The 18,229-nt window shown below is 31.9% G+C and overlaps 3 protein-coding genes across 5 annotated transcripts; 1 reads left to right on the forward strand and 2 right to left on the reverse strand.

Moving 5' to 3' along the window:
- Nucleotides 1-1,082: 1,082 nt before the first annotated feature.
- On the reverse strand, nt 1,083-3,092 carry LOC124929134 (transcription factor MYB64-like). Its single transcript, XM_047469416.1, has 3 exons — nt 2,755-3,092; nt 2,504-2,630; nt 1,083-1,982 (listed from the first exon to the last, which is right to left on the reverse strand). Exons 1-3 carry the CDS (start codon nt 3,090-3,092, stop codon nt 1,227-1,229), a joined length of 1,221 nt encoding a protein of 406 aa, XP_047325372.1. The 3' UTR covers nt 1,083-1,226.
- A 1,977-nt stretch (nt 3,093-5,069) lies between these two features.
- LOC124914892 (SET and MYND domain-containing protein DDB_G0284059) lies at nt 5,070-11,317 on the forward strand. The gene is made up of 15 exons (XM_047455519.1): nt 5,070-5,252; nt 5,323-5,457; nt 5,620-5,706; nt 6,034-6,105; nt 6,266-6,485; nt 7,392-7,510; nt 8,178-8,555; nt 8,666-8,800; nt 8,877-9,014; nt 9,161-9,316; nt 9,777-9,992; nt 10,104-10,264; nt 10,361-10,478; nt 10,639-10,719; nt 10,983-11,317. Exons 1-15 carry the CDS (start codon nt 5,124-5,126, stop codon nt 11,211-11,213), a joined length of 2,376 nt encoding a protein of 791 aa, XP_047311475.1. The 5' UTR covers nt 5,070-5,123; the 3' UTR covers nt 11,214-11,317.
- A 1,004-nt stretch (nt 11,318-12,321) lies between these two features.
- LOC124914901 (ribulose-phosphate 3-epimerase, chloroplastic-like) lies at nt 12,322-16,364 on the reverse strand. Of its 3 annotated transcripts, XM_047455537.1 has the most exons (10): nt 16,197-16,364; nt 15,085-15,199; nt 14,446-14,586; nt 14,203-14,316; nt 13,657-13,735; nt 13,394-13,503; nt 13,229-13,285; nt 13,049-13,118; nt 12,853-12,973; nt 12,322-12,534 (listed from the first exon to the last, which is right to left on the reverse strand). In XM_047455537.1, exons 1-9 carry the CDS (start codon nt 16,316-16,318, stop codon nt 12,924-12,926), a joined length of 858 nt encoding a protein of 285 aa, XP_047311493.1. In that variant the 5' UTR covers nt 16,319-16,364; the 3' UTR covers nt 12,322-12,534; nt 12,853-12,923. The 3 variants fall into 3 exon arrangements, with proteins under 3 accessions (XP_047311493.1, XP_047311486.1, XP_047311501.1); XM_047455530.1 differs by lacking the exon at nt 12,853-12,973; XM_047455545.1 differs by lacking the exon at nt 12,322-12,534 and having other exon boundaries at nt 12,958-13,004; nt 13,042-13,118.
- Between the last annotated feature and the right edge of the window lie 1,865 nt (nt 16,365-18,229).

The raw sequence follows: 18,229 nt of genomic DNA on the forward strand, positions 1-18,229 counted from the left end.
GCTTGTACCAATAGGTCAATAGTAGATCCGTGTGGACCAATGGTATCAGCAAGGGCGGAACTACTTTGAGTAGTGGTGGGTTGTAGCTCAGTGTAATATTTTAAAAATTATATATATATATATATATTTATATATATATAACTCTTTTTCCAGTTGACTTTGTCGCTGAACGTTGAAATGAGGTGGTGATCAAATTTTGGTCTCACCTTCTTTTGGTTATTTTTATTAAAATTAATATGTGATAATTCTCACGTTTTTTATAATAATTTTTTTTTAAATTGAGTATTTTTGTATTTTATTAGATTTCGTATATTTATTTTATTTTAGTAAGGGTATTCTTGGAATTGTTTGATTAATATGTTCGATTATTATCCGTATTAGTATAATACCTATAAATTTTTTCAGTTCAGGGTAAAAAATATTCTTAGATTCGCCTTTGGGTATCAGATGTCCCAAATTTTTCTCCAATAACTTTTTCCAAAGGTCAATCTAATATAACGTCGTCTAGAAATCGTCATAAAAAAGTGCAAGATTAAAAGATTTCAGATTTAACATGTTCAATCCGTCTCGATTTCAAGGTAGCTTGATTTTATCTCAGTAGATGTTTGAACGACGAACAGATTTATTATGCCACAGAAGGTTCATTTTAGTTTCTCAATCTTTTGGATAGCCGAAGTTGGGGGCTCTATGACATTTTGATGAATGGGAATGGTACAAAGTGTTGATTTGATAAGAACACGCTGAATTGCCCAACTTTGATAACAAGTTTTCTTGCTATATATCTAAGCGGATTTCAATTGAATTGATCACGGAAATTGTTATGATTTTAAATTTTGATCTAAGGCCCTGAAGACTAGTGCAAGAAAAATGCACAATAATAAATTATAGTTGAGAGCATGAATCAGGTTGTTTTCAAGAAAAAAAAACCAAACAGAATGACCTTCCTCACTAATTACCATATAAACACAAAGTAAACCAGCAGGGAAGTTGAATGAAAAGGAAAATAAAATAACCAACAAAAACTAACAAAGCATCACATATAAAATATAGCCAGAATATCTCAATACAAGAAAATACCCCTTAATTTTTAAAATAAGAATGGACCCAAATTCTATCTTTGCCTAAATAAAGTCTTTCCATATATAGTAGAAAACTTTTGAAAATGTGATAAATAGATTAAAATGTAGAGAAAATAGGACAAGATATCCTACTTTGAGGAACACATACTAGCTAGACGCGTCACCACCAAAAGAGAATCGTGTAGATGCAATCATCTCGATCAAATCCATGTCACGTCTTCCCATGTCATGATATATGTTGTTGTTTGTGATGTTTTGATCAAAAGAAAGGTGACTCGGAGAGGAAATAACTGATGGTGGCCCATCCAAAAGGTAAGAGATGTACTGATCCGATGGCAAATATTTGGTAGTTTCACAATCTTCATTATAAGTATGAGACTTGAAACAATCTTTTTTGAACCAAGCACAATTAGTAGTGTTACTGTTGTATGTCTGAGTAGGGTTCTCATTTTTTGTGCCAAAAAAGTTGATCATGAAGTTGAGCTCTTCATCATGAGAAGCTTGCGAGATTGTTAACTCATGTGAGTTATCGTCGATAGATGACTCAAGTAGTTCACCATTCGAAAAGTTGAAATTTTGAGTTGACATGTCTTCAGTGATTGAGGAGTTGGATGGAGTAGCAATCTTAACGTTAGTTTGTGGACCAAAAATGGAAGCATCGTTGAAATTGTTACTCTTCATATACTCTTGAAGAACAGTGGATCTCACCTTTCTATTTTGATCAAGTTTAGATTTCTTATTTTTCTTCTTCGAGTTTTGCTTCCTCTTGGTGGCATTCCAGTGATTCTTTATTGAATTATCAGTTCTTCCTGGGATTCGTTTTGCTATTTCTGCCCATCGATTGCCAATCTCTTTATGAGCTTCAACAATTATTTTCTCTTCTTCTTCGCTCCAAACATCTTTCTAGAAATATTATGAGTACTTATTTTAGTGACTTATAATTGAAAAAGATTTGATAATGTATTAGGTAAGATAAAAGAAAAGACTTTAGTGACAAGCTTTCAAGTTTAATCAATAATTATGTGAAAATAATAGTTATTAACAAACAAACAAACAAAAGTTTCCATCACCAAAAGTTACTACTTAAATGTATAAAAGACATTATCTGCCCTATTTTCATATGAATCAAAGTAATGATAAACTTAAAACAAAAACCCAACACTAAACCTCACTTAGTCTAATAAGGAAATAAAAAACTGGAATCGGTTATGTTTGTTACTACGATATCATTAACAAGCAAGCAATCATCAAGAAGTAATCATCAAGCTTCTCAAATATTAGTGGGAGTTAATAAATTGTTACCCAAATCAACTTAATAAATTGTTTTCAAAATTTCATGTATAAATGAATTCTTAGCAATGTGATTAATAGATAATAACCTTAATATTAGGTCGGAGATGATAATGTGATTAATAGATAATAACCTTAATATTAGGTCGGAGATGATTATTCCACCTCTCTCTGCATTGTTTTCCAGCCCTAATCATCATCTTTTCCCCTATTAGGGTCCATTCTTTTTCACCATATTGTCTCACCAATTTCAAAAGTTTTCTATACACAAAATAAATTAAAAAAACATTGAACAATAATTACAATTCAAACCCATATATTATAGTATGAAAATGGTTACAAACTTAAAAAAAAATCAATAATTTGATTAATACAGAAATGATACCTGTCTTCTTCTTTAGTCCACTGACCTTTGATAAGATCGGTAAAACGATGACGTTTTGATGATTTCTTTTCCAATAATGCTCTTGAACTTTTCTTTCCCAATTTCCCAACTTCATCACGAGGCATTATCTCTGTGCCACAAGTTTCATGATTATGATTATCATACATTTTCCAAAACTCGTAATCAAAAGATGAAGACGATTGAATAAATGAATTAGGAGAACCAATATAATATCGATTCGAGGGCAATAAAGTATTGGCACTACTATTCCTTCCTTGCATTAAGAATCTTTCTATAGCTGTTAATGTTGAGCTTGAAGAACCATATTGCAAAGCCATCTCTTTATTTGAGAGTATAAAAATGACTAACTTAGATAATGAATAGTTTTTCTTTCTACTATAATAAGAAAGACAAAGAAAAGAGATAATATTAAGGTGGTAGAGGAAATGATTACAATATAATGTGGTAAGTTATTACGAAATTAATCCAACGGTTGAAAATTGCTAATGAGTGTAACTCCTCACCTCCTTTGTGAGATAAGGGAAGAGAGATTAGTGGGTTACAATTAATACAAATGTTAATTAATTTTATTTATTTATTAGAAATATGAGACAATTAGGGACCATTAATGTCTCCTTTGTCTTTATGACCCTTAAATATGTATTTTATTTTAATTTTTTTAAACAAGAACAAAGATGATTTTTTACTTTGATGGGTTTTTATTTTCTTTACCTCTAAAATAACATTTATATATATCTAACACTTACTTTTATGAAATATTTACTATTTTTATACAATAATGTTTATAAATATGGTCAAATTCATACACAACTCTTATAGTAGGATTGACCTTAGTAACAAATTATATATTTTCGTAAAAATTTTATATGGAATAAAATTATTAATTTTTTGAATTAATTATTAAAATTTTACGATTTTAGATAAAGTTAATGCGTCTGATTTAAATAAATTATTAAAATAATTAAATGATTACGATTTTAAATTTATGATAGTGAGATTTTATTACAAATTTATAAATAATTTTTAGATTTTATGCGATTTAAAAAAAAGTAAATTTATGTTTACAAATTTAAAAATATATTATTTGTTCATATAAATGAATTAGTGTAAATATTTTTGTAAATATACTTTCTTTATAATGTTATTTTACTTATTATTATTTTTTAATTAATTTTATACTTAATTATATATATATATTTAAAAATAATGAATGTATTGAATTTCTTAATTATATATATAAATAATAATACTAATATTTTTTTAAGGTAAACTTTCATAAGAAATAAATTCTCAGATTTTATTAATTGAAACTGTAATTTTAATTGTCTTGTTTGGATATGATTAATTGGATCATATGTATATGCACACCTATCTAAGATTTTAATTTAGGCTCATTTTCTCATATCCTAAAGTCTGTCGTTTTAAACAAAAACTATCTAACCATTTAAACCAAATCGAGCTGAAAACAATTGAATTTACAAAAACCGAATAATCTACCGATGAAATGGTCAAATCGAACATAATGATTTTGTTGCTAGGATAATTAAAATTTTAAAAATATACATAATTTAGTTCAAACTTATAATAAATACTTTAATATTTTTTTAATAATTAAGTTTTAACCATTAAATTAAAATATATATTAGAGTATGTTTGGTGACCCTGGAGTATTGTAAATAGAATTGGATAGTCCAATTTCTAAGTTTAGTTTAAGAATTTAAATTTAAATTTTAGTATAATGTAATTTTATAGTTACCAGCTCAATTCGTTTTAGGTTAAAATTGTAATTGTAATTTTTTTTATATTTTTTTAAATAAAATCATTTAAAATATGATTAAAATTTTCAATTGATAAATTTTTTATTTTGAATTTAAAATGTTAAAATATCTGGATGTCTTTTATTTTTTTTTAATAAGTTAATATCTTAAACCTATATATATATTAATTTATAAAATTAACTTGTTAAACTATTGTTTTGTTTTTAAATTTAGAAAGTTTAACTTATTAAATTGTTATTTTGTTTTTAAATTAAGAAAGTTAAAATATTAAACTGATATATTTTATTTTTTAAAATTTAGTTAATATTTTGAATTGATATTTTTTTAATAAAAATTAAAAAAATATATATATTTTTTTAAACCGCCTGTATCCAATAAACCAAATCGAACTAAAAAAAACCGATTAACCCTTAAACACTATATTGGATATAATGGTTAGTAGTCGGCTCAAGAACTTAACACTAACTGATGTTGTCGTAGTTGTTAGCCAAGCCTCAACCTCATTCGAACAGGGTATCGACTACCATATAAAGCTATTTATTTGAAGGGTTTTCCCGTGCAGCTTCATCAATGGAGGAGCTCAAATCGATGGTTCCGGTCACCCTTCAGCGCCAGATTGCAAGAAGCACAACTGATGATCTTGTTTCCACTTGTTCTTCTCTCCTGGATTTCTTTCTTCAGCTGCCCCAGTTTCACCAAGTAATAAATTTTGTTTATTTTTTCTCAAAACCCAACCCACCCTTTGTTATTGACTCCCAATAATTTGCAGATTGTTAAGGACTTAACGGACCCAGAAAGGGCTCTGTGTGGTAAGAACAAGGAAGCTTCATTGGAATCAAAGCGCAAGGCCAATGATTTCTTCACCAGAGGAGAGTACTCAAAGGCTATTAAATTATATTCTAAGGTTTGCATCCTGTTTGTTTGTTTGTTTATACAACGTTTTGTTCTGTGGATTTTACTATTTGAGTTGAAACAAACTGTTTTCATAACATCTTTTGGTCTTTATCTTTAATGCATCTTGATTTGAGACATTCTTCATTCGTTTCCTGACTTGGTGATCGTACAGGCACTGCGTGTTGCACCTATTGATGCTGATGACACGGGCAAAAATATTGTGGCAACACTTTATGTGAACCGATCAGCTTCTTTTCATGTAAGTTCTATTGTTATTAGCTGCATTGGTTTGTACTTCATTGAATTTCAGCATGGGTCTTGTTCTCTTCTATGTTTATTGAATTTTTTTAAGAAAATTGAGTACTTTCTTGTGTCCCTTGTGTTGAACCCATTTGGCACTAAAGTTATTCACATTGTGTTGTTACATTTCATAGCTCACACATTGATATCGATTACAATTCTCAACTCTCGAATTTAGATTAAGACACTCATGTTATCAACATTCAGGTTCAAATGTTGAATAGTTATGTCAATATTAAAGATTTTTCATTTTATTACTATCTGCATTTTCTGATTCCTTCTTCAGAAGATGGGTCTTTTAAAGGAAAGTTTGCGAGACTGCAATCGGGCACTTGCTGTTTCCCCTAATTACTCAAAGGTAAAAATTACTAAGATTTATGTTGTGTTTATGTCGGAGAACATTTTTTTGATGATTTGGCTGACTTGTTGTGTTTCTGTTGATGAAAATTTGTGACTATGGCCTCTGGCAATTAATAAAAAGATTCCCTGATGTTGAATTTGCTCCCGATAATCTCCAGGCATGGTACAGGAGGAGCAAGGCAAATGCTTCTCTGAAGAACTACAGAGACGCATTGTGTGACTTACATATTGCCATCAAGCAAGAACATTCTCTGCCTGGAAAGAAACAGATTGAAAATGAGATCAAATATATATCAGATATGCCTACTGAATCAATTGAAGTCCAACATGAGCTTTCAAGGAGTGATTATTTACATACTGCTAATGAGAATATTGCAGGTTTCTCTCTCATTCTCTCATGAGTATCATTTGTTGATCAGTTTTGTTCTTTTCTTTATATTGTTGAATGGAAAAAGTTAATACTTGATGCTATCTACCAGAAAGAAAAATGCTAACTATGGGCTGTTTTGGTATGCATTTTATTTTTCATGTGGATCATGATATGGAAAATCTTTACATTTGTAATGTTTGCCAAATATCAGATTGATCTAGAAACTAATCTGGATCATAATCCAAAAAAAAAACAAATCTCTGCCAAATGAAGCAAAATATCTCAATAACCTCGATCACAAGCCACAAAATATTCTTTATACCAAATGAAGGAAAAAATTATGCTATAATCTGAATCATGTTAAAGGATTTATGGATTTCACTTTCAATTTTAACTTTGACGTTTTTCATTGGGATTTTGATTGTGATAAAGATTGTGTAACAAAATAGCAGCTTTGAAGTAGTCTCATGTATATTTAGAGCTCAGCCCACTTTGTTGGCTGTGTGCTAAAATGAAATAAACCAAATTAGCCCTTCCTCAACCTGCTAAATTCAGGAATGATTAAAAAGTTGGTAGAATTATACAAAATATAGATACCCTTCTTAGAGGCTATTTGCATTTTCAGAAAGTTTAGAGAAAATCATTTGTTCCATTTGAGGATTGAAACAAACAAATGCCAAAAAATGAGACATAAGCTCCAGTGAATATAAAGTTTATCATGGTCTCAAATTAGTTTTGTTATCTTCTCATCTGCTGTACAATCAATTCTCTGGCTTTTAAGTTTTTTGCATCAGAAATTATACAGTAATCGAAGATCTAATAGATCAAGGTTCATGCATGCACTTTCATATGCTGACTTCTCCTTGTGTACTAGTATTTATTTTCAGTAATGATTTTGGAATCCTTTCTTGCAGATGAATCATACAAACAGGTCCTTCAATGTGTCCACACACCTGCTAAAGGGAGGGGCATGGTTTCTGTGACTGATGTTCCACAAGCTTCTTTAGTCCACGTGGAAGAACCATTTGCTTCGGTATGATTTGTCCACTCTCAAATTCAATACTTTGTACCATTCCCCCAAACAGGCAAAATTAGATGAGTAATCCTAGGTGCTAACTTGTTTATTTGATTTGGTATAAATGCTTATGGTCCATTTGGAAACTATGTTTTTCTCAGAAAATCTAGGCCTTGTTTGATGAAGGGTTATTTGGATTTTTAGTCCAAATAAACCCTCATCCATAACAATCATATAATTCAAATCATCAACTAAAACAATACTAAAATATCAACATTTTAAAATATTAATCCAACTAATCCACTTTTTCATCAAACAAGGTTGATATTTTCTAGAAAAAATAGGTTTATTTAAAAAAAATACATCAAACAAGCTCCTGGAGTTGTATCTCAACCCCGATAATGATAAATCACAAATATGTGGTTTGCCTGGACTTTTTATGTTCTTTTCCGTATGGTAAAATGCTGCAGTTGGGTGATAACAAAAAGGCCCAATGATCCTATTTAGGTTCCATGTCTAGTATTGTCGTTGTGTGACCTGATATAAAGCTCTTAACTTAAAAATTCTTCATGTCAATTAACATAGTCAGAATTAAACTGCAGACTTACAGAATTTTAATTGGATGTCCTATTTTTCTTATTAGCTATATATAAATTGTATATTTACTTTTTGCAGTGATTTTTAGATCATACAGAAGCACTGTCGGGAAACCTATTGTCATTTCTGCTTCAACGAACTGCTAGAAGATACAGTTCCATGTTCATCGTGTTCAATTCCTTTGTATTGTTCTCAACAATGTCAAGTAAAATCAGGAGGATGGAGGGTGGGAAATTTGGAGGAACGTGAGATTCCTGAAACTTTGTCGAATGATCTTCAGACGTATATGTTGAATATTACTTCAGAAAATATAAATGCTTTGGATGTCAACCACTTTTCTGAGCACATACATGAGTGCAATGGAGCAAATTGGGCTGCAATATTGCCATCAGAGGTCGTTCTAGCTGGTAGAATTCTATCAAAATTGATCAAGCAAAAAAGACAAAGCAGTAATTCCCCTTATCTTGTAAGAATCTAATTTTACGTTCTTGTTATCTACTTTTAATCTTTTTACCTCTTGTTTCCCTTGTTTCGATGTACTCTTCATTTGATCTGAACCGTTGGTTTCATGTGTAGGATCTTTGTCACAATTATGAACATCTTCACGCGGAAAGAAAATTGCAGCTTCATATATATTCTATAGTTTTGCTGTTCTGTCTTCAGCATTTTTATCGATCCCAATTATCGAAAGATGGTAGAACTATTTCTAAGGTGCAAACTACTTTAGAATTTTGATTTTTAGAACCATTTCAGTCATTTTACTTGAATGTTTCTTTCTTCGATGCAGATTGTTGTACTTTTGTCTCAAATCAAGGTGAATTCTATGGCAATTATCCGAATGAAGTTTCCTGACTCGTGTGATCCAATAGATAGTTCTCAAAGGATTCCTCGTGATAAAGATGATTCAACAGTAGACTTGGAACAGGTTTTTCAAGCCATTTGTCTTTTCAACTTTTTTTAATTGAAGCCTATGCTTAATCAGATTTTCTCAGACATTTAAGTTAACTGCGACTATTTTTTTTTATCTCATTTGACTAACACATTTTTTCCCCTTGGCATGTTATTCGACAGGTGAGAGTTGGTCAAGCTATTTATTTAGATGGAAGTTTGTTCAATCATTCTTGCAAGCCAAATATCCACGTGTATTTTGTTTCCCGCTCAGTTTACATACGATCAACAGATTTTATTGCAGCAGGATGTCCAATGGAGTTATCTTATGGCCCTCAGGTATTGCTGTTTACTTAAAAAAAATAGTAATCCATCTAGCTTTACCATCAGGCATGAACACATGAAGGGATTAAGATTCTTTGGATTTAATGAGAATAGAATCAAATTGTCTTGTCTTTGAGCTCAAGGTTTTATTTTGATAATTTTTGGCGGGTATATTTAACCCAATTTTGCTTGGTTTTAAGGGTCTCTTTAATACTTTTACGAGTGACGAGGCTTATTTAGAAACACTTTTCGATCTACCATCCAAATCCACAACCAGATGAGAAATTCGTCTGAAATAGTATTTCCAAATGAATTATGGTTTTCACAACACTTCCCAGTATTAGTTGAGAATAATATGCCCATGTTTTTTCTTTTACTTGGGTAATATGAGTTTGTAAGGCCATTCTTGTATCTAGAATGGGTACTTGCTTTAATAAGCTAACTATGGTATATACAAAACTGCTATCTTGAAAAGGTTGGGCAATGGGACTGTAAAAGCCGTAAAGAAATTCTGTGGAATACATACTCGTTTGAATGCCAATGCAAGGGTTGCATGGAAATAAACTTGCCCGATCTTGTCCTAAATGGTTTTCGGTGTGTCAAACCAAATTGCCTTGGCGTAGTCCCTGACACTTGTACTGTCATTTCTGAAAAACAGAAATTCAATACTTTCCAGTCTACAACTACCCAGGTTAGTAGTTTAAATCCCCTGTTGAATTTGATTTGGGTGGTAATTTCGTGATTATAGTAGTTTCAAGATGTTATTAGTGATGAATTTTGTGACATCTTCTTGATGGTCCAGAATCTCAACATTGAAGATATCAGAAAAGTGGCTAGCCTTTTCTTTGACGAATCTGGTAGGAGCAGTCAAATGGAACTTGGAGACTGTTTGAACTGCGGTTCACAACGTGACATGGAAGAATCACGTGCAATTGTCAAGAGAGCCGAGGTTTATTTAAGAAGGTGACTGACTGACTTGTAGTTTCTTCTTCTTTCTATGTGCTTTCACAAGATTGTTGAGACTTTTGCATTGTGATAATTAATTTTTTTTTCCATCAGGTTGCAGAATATGATAGCCTCCAACGGAAATTCCCAAACTGATAAGCTCTCGAATGGTTTGGTGGGTCTTGATTTGTTGAAGTCAACATTGCATATGTACAACAAGAAACTAGCCGAGGTCTGTTCAAAATGATTATGTCTTTAGTTGTTACTCATACTATTGTATTGTTCTAGGTTTGGTTCCCTTCTTACTGCATATTGTTTGTTTGTTTCTCGATATGATCTCAAAATTATGGCTAATACCCATTGCTTCCCGGATTTATTGTTTTCTATTTCAGGCCGAGGACAATCTTGGGCAAGCTAGTTGTTTTGTTGGAGAACTGCAACCGGCACTAGAGTTTTGCAAAGCATCTTTGCAGGTATTGAGCCTATATGGAGGCTGATATATAGCTAAAATTGAAAGTTGTTTATTTTTCGTTTAGTATAAGATTGTTTTTATGCATCCCGATATATATTATTGTGATTTTATATTCATTTAGTATAAAGATGATTTTTTTGGGTTTTAATTCAGACTATTTTCTAGTTCATTGTGGTTAATGGCAAACATGTAGATTTTTTTTTTTCAGATTATGATCATAAATGTGATAACAAAACTTAGTTTGTTTTGCTTACTTGTGAATAGATTCTTGAAAAGCTATATGGTCCAGATCACATTGCCATTGGAAACGAGCTGATTAAACTTGCGTCACTTCAAGTATCGATCGGCAAGGGACTTGCAGCAGCAACGAGCATAAAGCGTGCCCGTCAAATATTTTTGCGATATTATGGTTCACAGACAGACATGATATTCAAGCATCTCCATGGTTTGGAAACAGAAGCTCATAAAGAAGAAACATGTAACCTTAGTGAATAATAGTCTTCCTTGATTATGACATTCAACATCCACATTAACCAATTTGAAGTTATTTTGTCTTTAGCAAAAAGTAAAAAGAAACTGTATTTTGTTGTTGGGTATTATGTTTGTACTATCTTTTTTAATTTGGTATTTCCTTTTGTATCTTATCTTGATTTTTTTTTTTTTTATAAAAAAACTCCCTTTATAATATAATTTGCTGCATGTTCTTACAAAAAAAGAAAGTAAAAAGAATTGGAACATTCAGGAGTTTAAACAAACAAAATTATAAATTTATTTGTTTTTTTTTTAAATTACAAAATAAATATGGATTTTTTAAATTTTATTATTTTTAACTTGTTCATTTATTTTAATATTTTGTTCAATTTATTTTTCATATTGGGTAAAACACGTGTAAATCAGGTCAGGTAGAAAAGTATTAAATTAAGTCAAAATGTATTAATCACTTCAAAACGGGTTAGATATATTTGAGTCAAAAATAAAATTGGTCAAAAAAAAAAAAAAAAAAATAACATGTGAATTAAAAATGTATTAAACTTGTGAACACAAAAAATGAGTTTGAAAAAATTTAATTTGTCCAAGTAACAAAATTTAGTTTGTATTATCCAATCCAATGAATAAATAGATTAAGTCTAATCACTAATGCACTATCCCTAATGAGTATTGACCCAACTGAAGTCAAGTTTACATTTAAAAAACTAGTTATTTTTATTATAGCTGAAACATATAATTTATTCAACAAAGAAGAGGACAACATAACAATAAAAACACAAACAATAATAACATCAAAACATGACATGCGAAAGAAAAGACAAATTCAAAAAGTAAAACAACATCGATAGCAAGACAAGATAAACACAACATTAAATCATTTAGGCTTGCGAATAAAGAAATAACTTGCAAAAAGTGAAGGTTTTGCGCAAAAGTAAGGCTGGTGAGCCTTAGATTTGTATACCATTTGTTTATGCATTTTGCACATCTAACACTTTAGTTCCATCCAAAGTTTCTTAATCCCCAAACCATCCTTTGCTTGCATTGCTTCTTCTTCTTCTTCAATCACCAAGACTATAAGAACACTTCAACCTTTACATAGGAAAAGGTAACAACGTCGAGAATGAAGAATGGATAGACAGATAGATGAACTTATTTTGAAAAAAATATACATTTCTTTTCAAGATATGATACAATAGAATATTTATGGCACAAAGTGCATTTTCATTTTCTATTTCATAGGCAAAAACAATTAAAAGCAAGTATCTCGCATCTCCTTAGCTCCAACACGTCCTAAGCTGGTTGCCAAAGTTCCAACTAACCAGGATATCTGCGAAAGCAAAAGCAGAAAACAATAACACAAAAATCTAGCTCAAGTTTAAAACAACCAAAATAGGCAAGATCACACAAATTTATCCATTTCCTCATTTATCATAACCCAAAAGCAGGTTACCATTCAATGAGCCTGCCTGCTCCATAAATGGCTGCAGTAGTAACTTTAGTCAAACTCAATGTTTGGTTCATTTTTTCCATCAGAAAACTGGAGAAACCAACATGTTCATCTATTTTTTCGTGTTTTTCATCTTATTTCAGTTCAGTCACAAACTAAAAATTAGTTCCTCGCTACTTATACATGAAAAACACTCACCTCAAGGAGGGGAACAGTAGGATGAAACTACATATTGACCATCAAAGATTCAAATGGAAGATTCTAGAAATTTATACTGCAACAGCAGCTGGCCTTTTGCTGGTCTTTATTCCTTTAATAGCTGCATTCAATTTGGACAAGACAATAGATTAGAGCAAAATATTTTCATGGGAAAAAGATTCTTCATTAATATTACCTTCAGCATAGTCTTTAGCTCCAAAGACAGCAGAACCAGCCACCAGAGCATTTGCTCCTGCCTCGATAACCTGGAAATGATGCCAGAAATATTAAATTTAAAGGATTTATTATGTTGTAATTTCATACTTTATTCAGTTAGAATTCCAAACAGCATACTGAAAAAATAATTGTTTACAACCTTGTATGCATTGTTGGGGCCTACTCCACCATCTACTTCAATCCAGGGATCAATTCCCTGCAGAACCAAGTGGGGAAGGAAAATGTTCAGATTTCAGTTTTTTTTTGGAAATTAAAAACTTTTTTATTTTAACAAATGCTTAAGAAAGGAGAATGTTATTTATACCTTCTCTACACACAATCTCCTTAACTCTGCGATCTTCTTTACTTGGCTCTCAATGAAGCTCTGACCACCAAATCCCGGGTTCACTGACATGATTAAGACTAGGTCTACCACTGTAAACAGGCAAAACTCAAATTTGTTAATTTCATTCAATTTATTTCTGTCTTTCATTAAAAGCCATAAAAAGGTATAGCTTATAGTCTTTGAGCTGACGGTTATACTTGAGGATCTAGACCTTTACATAAAAAGAAGAAACAAAGACTCACCATCAAGGATGTACTCAATTGTACTTAAGGGAGTAGCAGGGTTCAAGACAACTCCTGCCTTGGCTCCAAGGCTCTTAATCTACATCATTATAAACATTAACAGATCAGTTAATAAAATTATCCAGAAATACAGAGAGAAAGAAATCAATTAAGGCCTTGGTCGATGTGGGTTATTTGGAATTAATTTCTACTCAACAATCACATAATTCAAATCATAAACCAAAACTCTCCAAATATAATGTCTTTTTACCCAATAACATAATTTCCAATAAACTACATCTAACGAGATTATTGGAAAATAACAAGGCCTAGGACAACAAATATTAAGCGAATGTGAAATCAAACGTTTCAGATTATGTCAAAGAAAGGGAGAAATGCCTAAATGATTTTGCAAAGGCAAGCAAATAAATATTATGAAGTTAAGTCACCAAGAAAGCTTCAAAAGAAAGAAAATAGTTCCTTTCTACAAATGGAACTAAAAACCAGAAACCCCTGCTGGACCAAATGTCTGTTGGCAAAAGTTTCAAAAACAAAAAGCAGTCTTACCTGATTAACTGCACGATGCAAATGGATTGTGGAGGATTGTTCACAATGAACACTAACAATGTCAGCTCCAGCCTTGATAAAATCTGGTACTCTCTGATCAGGTTCAACAATCATCTGCAATGTATTCCTCCCTTATGATTATTCATGATATTTATCCAATAAAGGCACAAAAACAATGGGGAGTCAAAGATGACCTAAAAATGGGACTCACATGCATATTTAGGACATAAATAGGTATATTACCAGATGTACATCCAATGGAAGATCTGTTACGGGTCTCAAAGCATCAACCACGAGAGGTCCAATTGTAATATTTGGAACAAAACGACCATCCATTACGTCGACATGAATCCAGTCACACCCAGCCAACTCCACTGCTTTTACCTATATATATAAGCTAGTCAAACTCTAGACATCCTTGAAACTACAAGGCCTTGTTTGATGCGGATTATTTGAGATTAATTTAAAATAACCCACCATCCAATCAACAATCTACTTATCAATTACATCATTCAAATCATCAACCAAAATACCATTTATTTACAAGATATTTTTTTTTCTTACATTTTATAGTATACCCCTAATGTATTTTCTTTATCAAAATGACATAATTTTAAAAAATATACGTCAAACAAGATTATTTGGAAAAATCACTTGGTTATTAAAATAACCCTAGATAAAACAAGGCCCAAGATATTATTACTAAACACCAGACCAGCCCGATTGCAGAATGTGGTACCAGTCAACTGTATTTAATTAAAATAAGGATTAACAAAGTCATAATAGAATTGGTGAAATATATAGTGATCAATTTGAGCCACTCATGTACATATAAACTAATGTTATGCAGCAGAAAAATATAAAAAGACATTGAGATTGAACCTGTTCTCCTAATTTTGCAAAGTTGGCAGAGAGAATTGATGGGGACACAATGATGTCACTTTTAGAGAATCTATCCACTCGAGAAGTCGCCTTCACAACAGCTTGAGACTTTCTTCTGAATTGTGGAATGAGAGAAAATGAAAAGAATCCACATAACAAGAAGAAATGTAAAATAATTCCTAGGAATATTTTACCTTGTCTAAGGAAATGAAAGTTAAAGCTGGTTTAGATTTCAAGTAGTTAACAAAGAAAGATAGAAGAAGAAAAAAATCGGTATTCCCCAAATAATGTTTATGTGAATTCTGAAATAGTATCATATAATTTTAACCCTTTAAACATTTGTTTTAGTATAAGAGAGTCAAGATGCTAATTTATTTAATGGACTTCATGATGAAAACCTTCTTCTTTAGTGGAGAGAGTGTTCTCTTAAGACTTCAAACTGCTTTTGGTATTGGATGCAATTCCCATCTAGCTGTTGCAAGAAATTGTGATATAGGCTTCTTTTGAAAACACCATCTAGGTGTGGATCAGATGAGGTTCAATTTTGATAAAATGGTCTATGTGACACTTAGATCCAGAAAGGCCTAATGGTAAAATTGTTCTTCCAGCCGAAGGCAATGTCCGATTGGGGTCGTAGTGAGGGCTCAAAATATTTATCTTGGAAGGATCTAAGAAGTGTACAAATTTCATGGTAATTGGACGGTTGGATTGTTTGTTGATGGGAGGCTTTTGAAGGTTGAGTAATTTTTGGTGTATTACAGATAGCCTGAGCCAAATCTAAATCCATGTTTCCAAATGAAGACAATATAATGTTCAGTTCAGCATATCATTGAATATTTGAATACCCCATATCAATTATCAGCTAAATTCAAAGGGGAAGCACCCATAAGGAAATCTTCAAGTTAATTCAACCTAGTTAAATGGAACAAAAACATAGCCAATGAACTCTATAACAATTGAAAATTCGATTACTTCATTGGTTCAATGGCCATCATATTCAAATTATTTAATGATTCCGAAATCAACCCGCATTTTCCATAAGCAATAACAAGAATCTAGAATTCTGATAAATTGGGGAAACGATTGATCAATGAACATGAACAGAAGTTTACCTTGAGAAGTTAGGTAAGTTAGAGGGAGAGAATGATAGCTTTGGAAGACGAAGTCCTTCTGCAGAAAAGCCATCAATTTTAGATTGAATAAGAGCAGAGGAACCCAGCGAAGTAGTTGACATTTTCTCTCTGTCTTGCTTCTTGGTTAGTGAACTTGAGACTGGTTTTCCTTTCTTCTTTCTTCAGCCTGAGGAAGAAAATCTCAAACTTTTTGACACGTGTCGCCTGGTAAGGCAACATTGCTTATCTCGAATGGTTGGTCTCTCCTTTACTCCGCATTCTTGCGGGTTTTTTTGGTTTTATTTTTTAGGTCCAAGTCCAACTATGAAATTGGGGTTCTTTATTTGGGAAATTTAACGAAATAACCTAAGGGGTTAAATATGAAAAACAACCCAGAGTTGATAATGTTTGCAGAAATAATATTTTGTGCATGTTAAATGTTTTTTTTTTCCTTTCATCGTCACAAACATATTTGTAGTTCATGACGATTAAAAGTTCGTATAGGTTCGTGACGATATTGTAAGTTTGTGACGATATTGTAAGTTCGTGACGAATTGATATTGTACGACGGTTCAGATTCTAATTAAAATTTCGTTTCATTTCTCTCCGTCTCTCTAGTAGCTGCTCATCTTCATTGAATCATTGACCTCGACTCATCCAACAAGCTCGTCTCGTCGTTCGTTCAAACTTGATTATTCAGGTGAGTATTAGGGTTCATATTCTGTATGAATGATCGCATATATGAGTTTTTTCGTCAAACTTCATTTTTATTGGTTTTAGGGTTCATATTCTGAATGCATGATCGTATATATGAGTTTATGGTTTTAGGGTTTAGGGTTCATATTCGTATATATGAGATTTTTTCGTCAAACCTCATCATTACTGGTTTTAGGGTTCATATTTTGCATGCATGATCGTATATATGAGTTTAGGGTTTTAGTGTTTTAGGTTTCATTTTCGTATATATGAGTTTTTTCGTCAAACCTTCTTGTTACTGGTTTTAGGGTTCATATTTTACATGAATGATTGTATATATGAGTTTAGGGTTTAGGGTTTTAGTGTATTCTTGACGAACTAGTATGCATTCTTGACGAACTAGTATGCATTTTAACGAACTAGTATGTATTTTTTACGAACTAGTATATGAGTTTAGGATTCTAACATACTTTTTTTCCTTTTTGAATATGGCGTCAACCAAAATAATTGTTGAGCAATTTCTGGTAGGGTTTCATGGAAAAACAATTTGACAAAATTACCCAGAAGTTTATTGTTATGAATATTATGGATAGGGCTCTGAAAACCCAACTTCAATATTTATTTAGTGCCCCTAGCTTTCTGTTCTCAAAAACATAGTCAATTAAATGCTGCTCAAGAAAACCAGCTCAAACTCGAAGGAGATGAAGTTCCTGGTGAACCGAGAGGAGTTGTGCTTTGACATGAAAGAGTATGCCATGATGACGGGCATCAACTTTGGCAAATTCCTTGTGGTGAAAAACATCTTCAATTAAGATGAAAAATATCCACCTTATCCACCTTTGGTGGTTACATATTTTGACAGTAATATGGCTGTTAGAGATGAATGGAAGATGGGTTGGTATGCCTGTTTTTTCAGTATCTCTTCGACCTTGAGATAGAGGTTTGTAAATATCAAAATTCTCTTCACGACGGAGGACACTGAATCTTTCATCCTATATCCATGGGGAAATGTGTCCTTTACAGCAACCTTGAAGGGTGTGAACAAGGACATGAAACAAATCTGAGCTGTATATCTGGACAAGAAGTCGACAAGAGAAAAAGGGATTTTGGATAATGCTTATACCATATATGAGTTCACACCAGTCTTTCAAGTGTGGACCTATGAGGTTATTAAAACGCTTGTCCCCAAATTTTCCAATAGGACGGAGATGTATGAGCCTTTCTACTCAAGGATATTACTTTATAAATCTAGCAGGAAGAACTCCGTCCAGGATATAATCACTTCCCTGAATGGCAAAGGAAAGTTTGTCACGAAGATGGAAGAGTCTGAAGAGGAG

Source organism: Impatiens glandulifera, chromosome 1 (genome assembly GCF_907164915.1).
Source record: "Impatiens glandulifera chromosome 1, dImpGla2.1, whole genome shotgun sequence".
Taxonomy (NCBI): domain Eukaryota; kingdom Viridiplantae; phylum Streptophyta; class Magnoliopsida; order Ericales; family Balsaminaceae; genus Impatiens; species Impatiens glandulifera.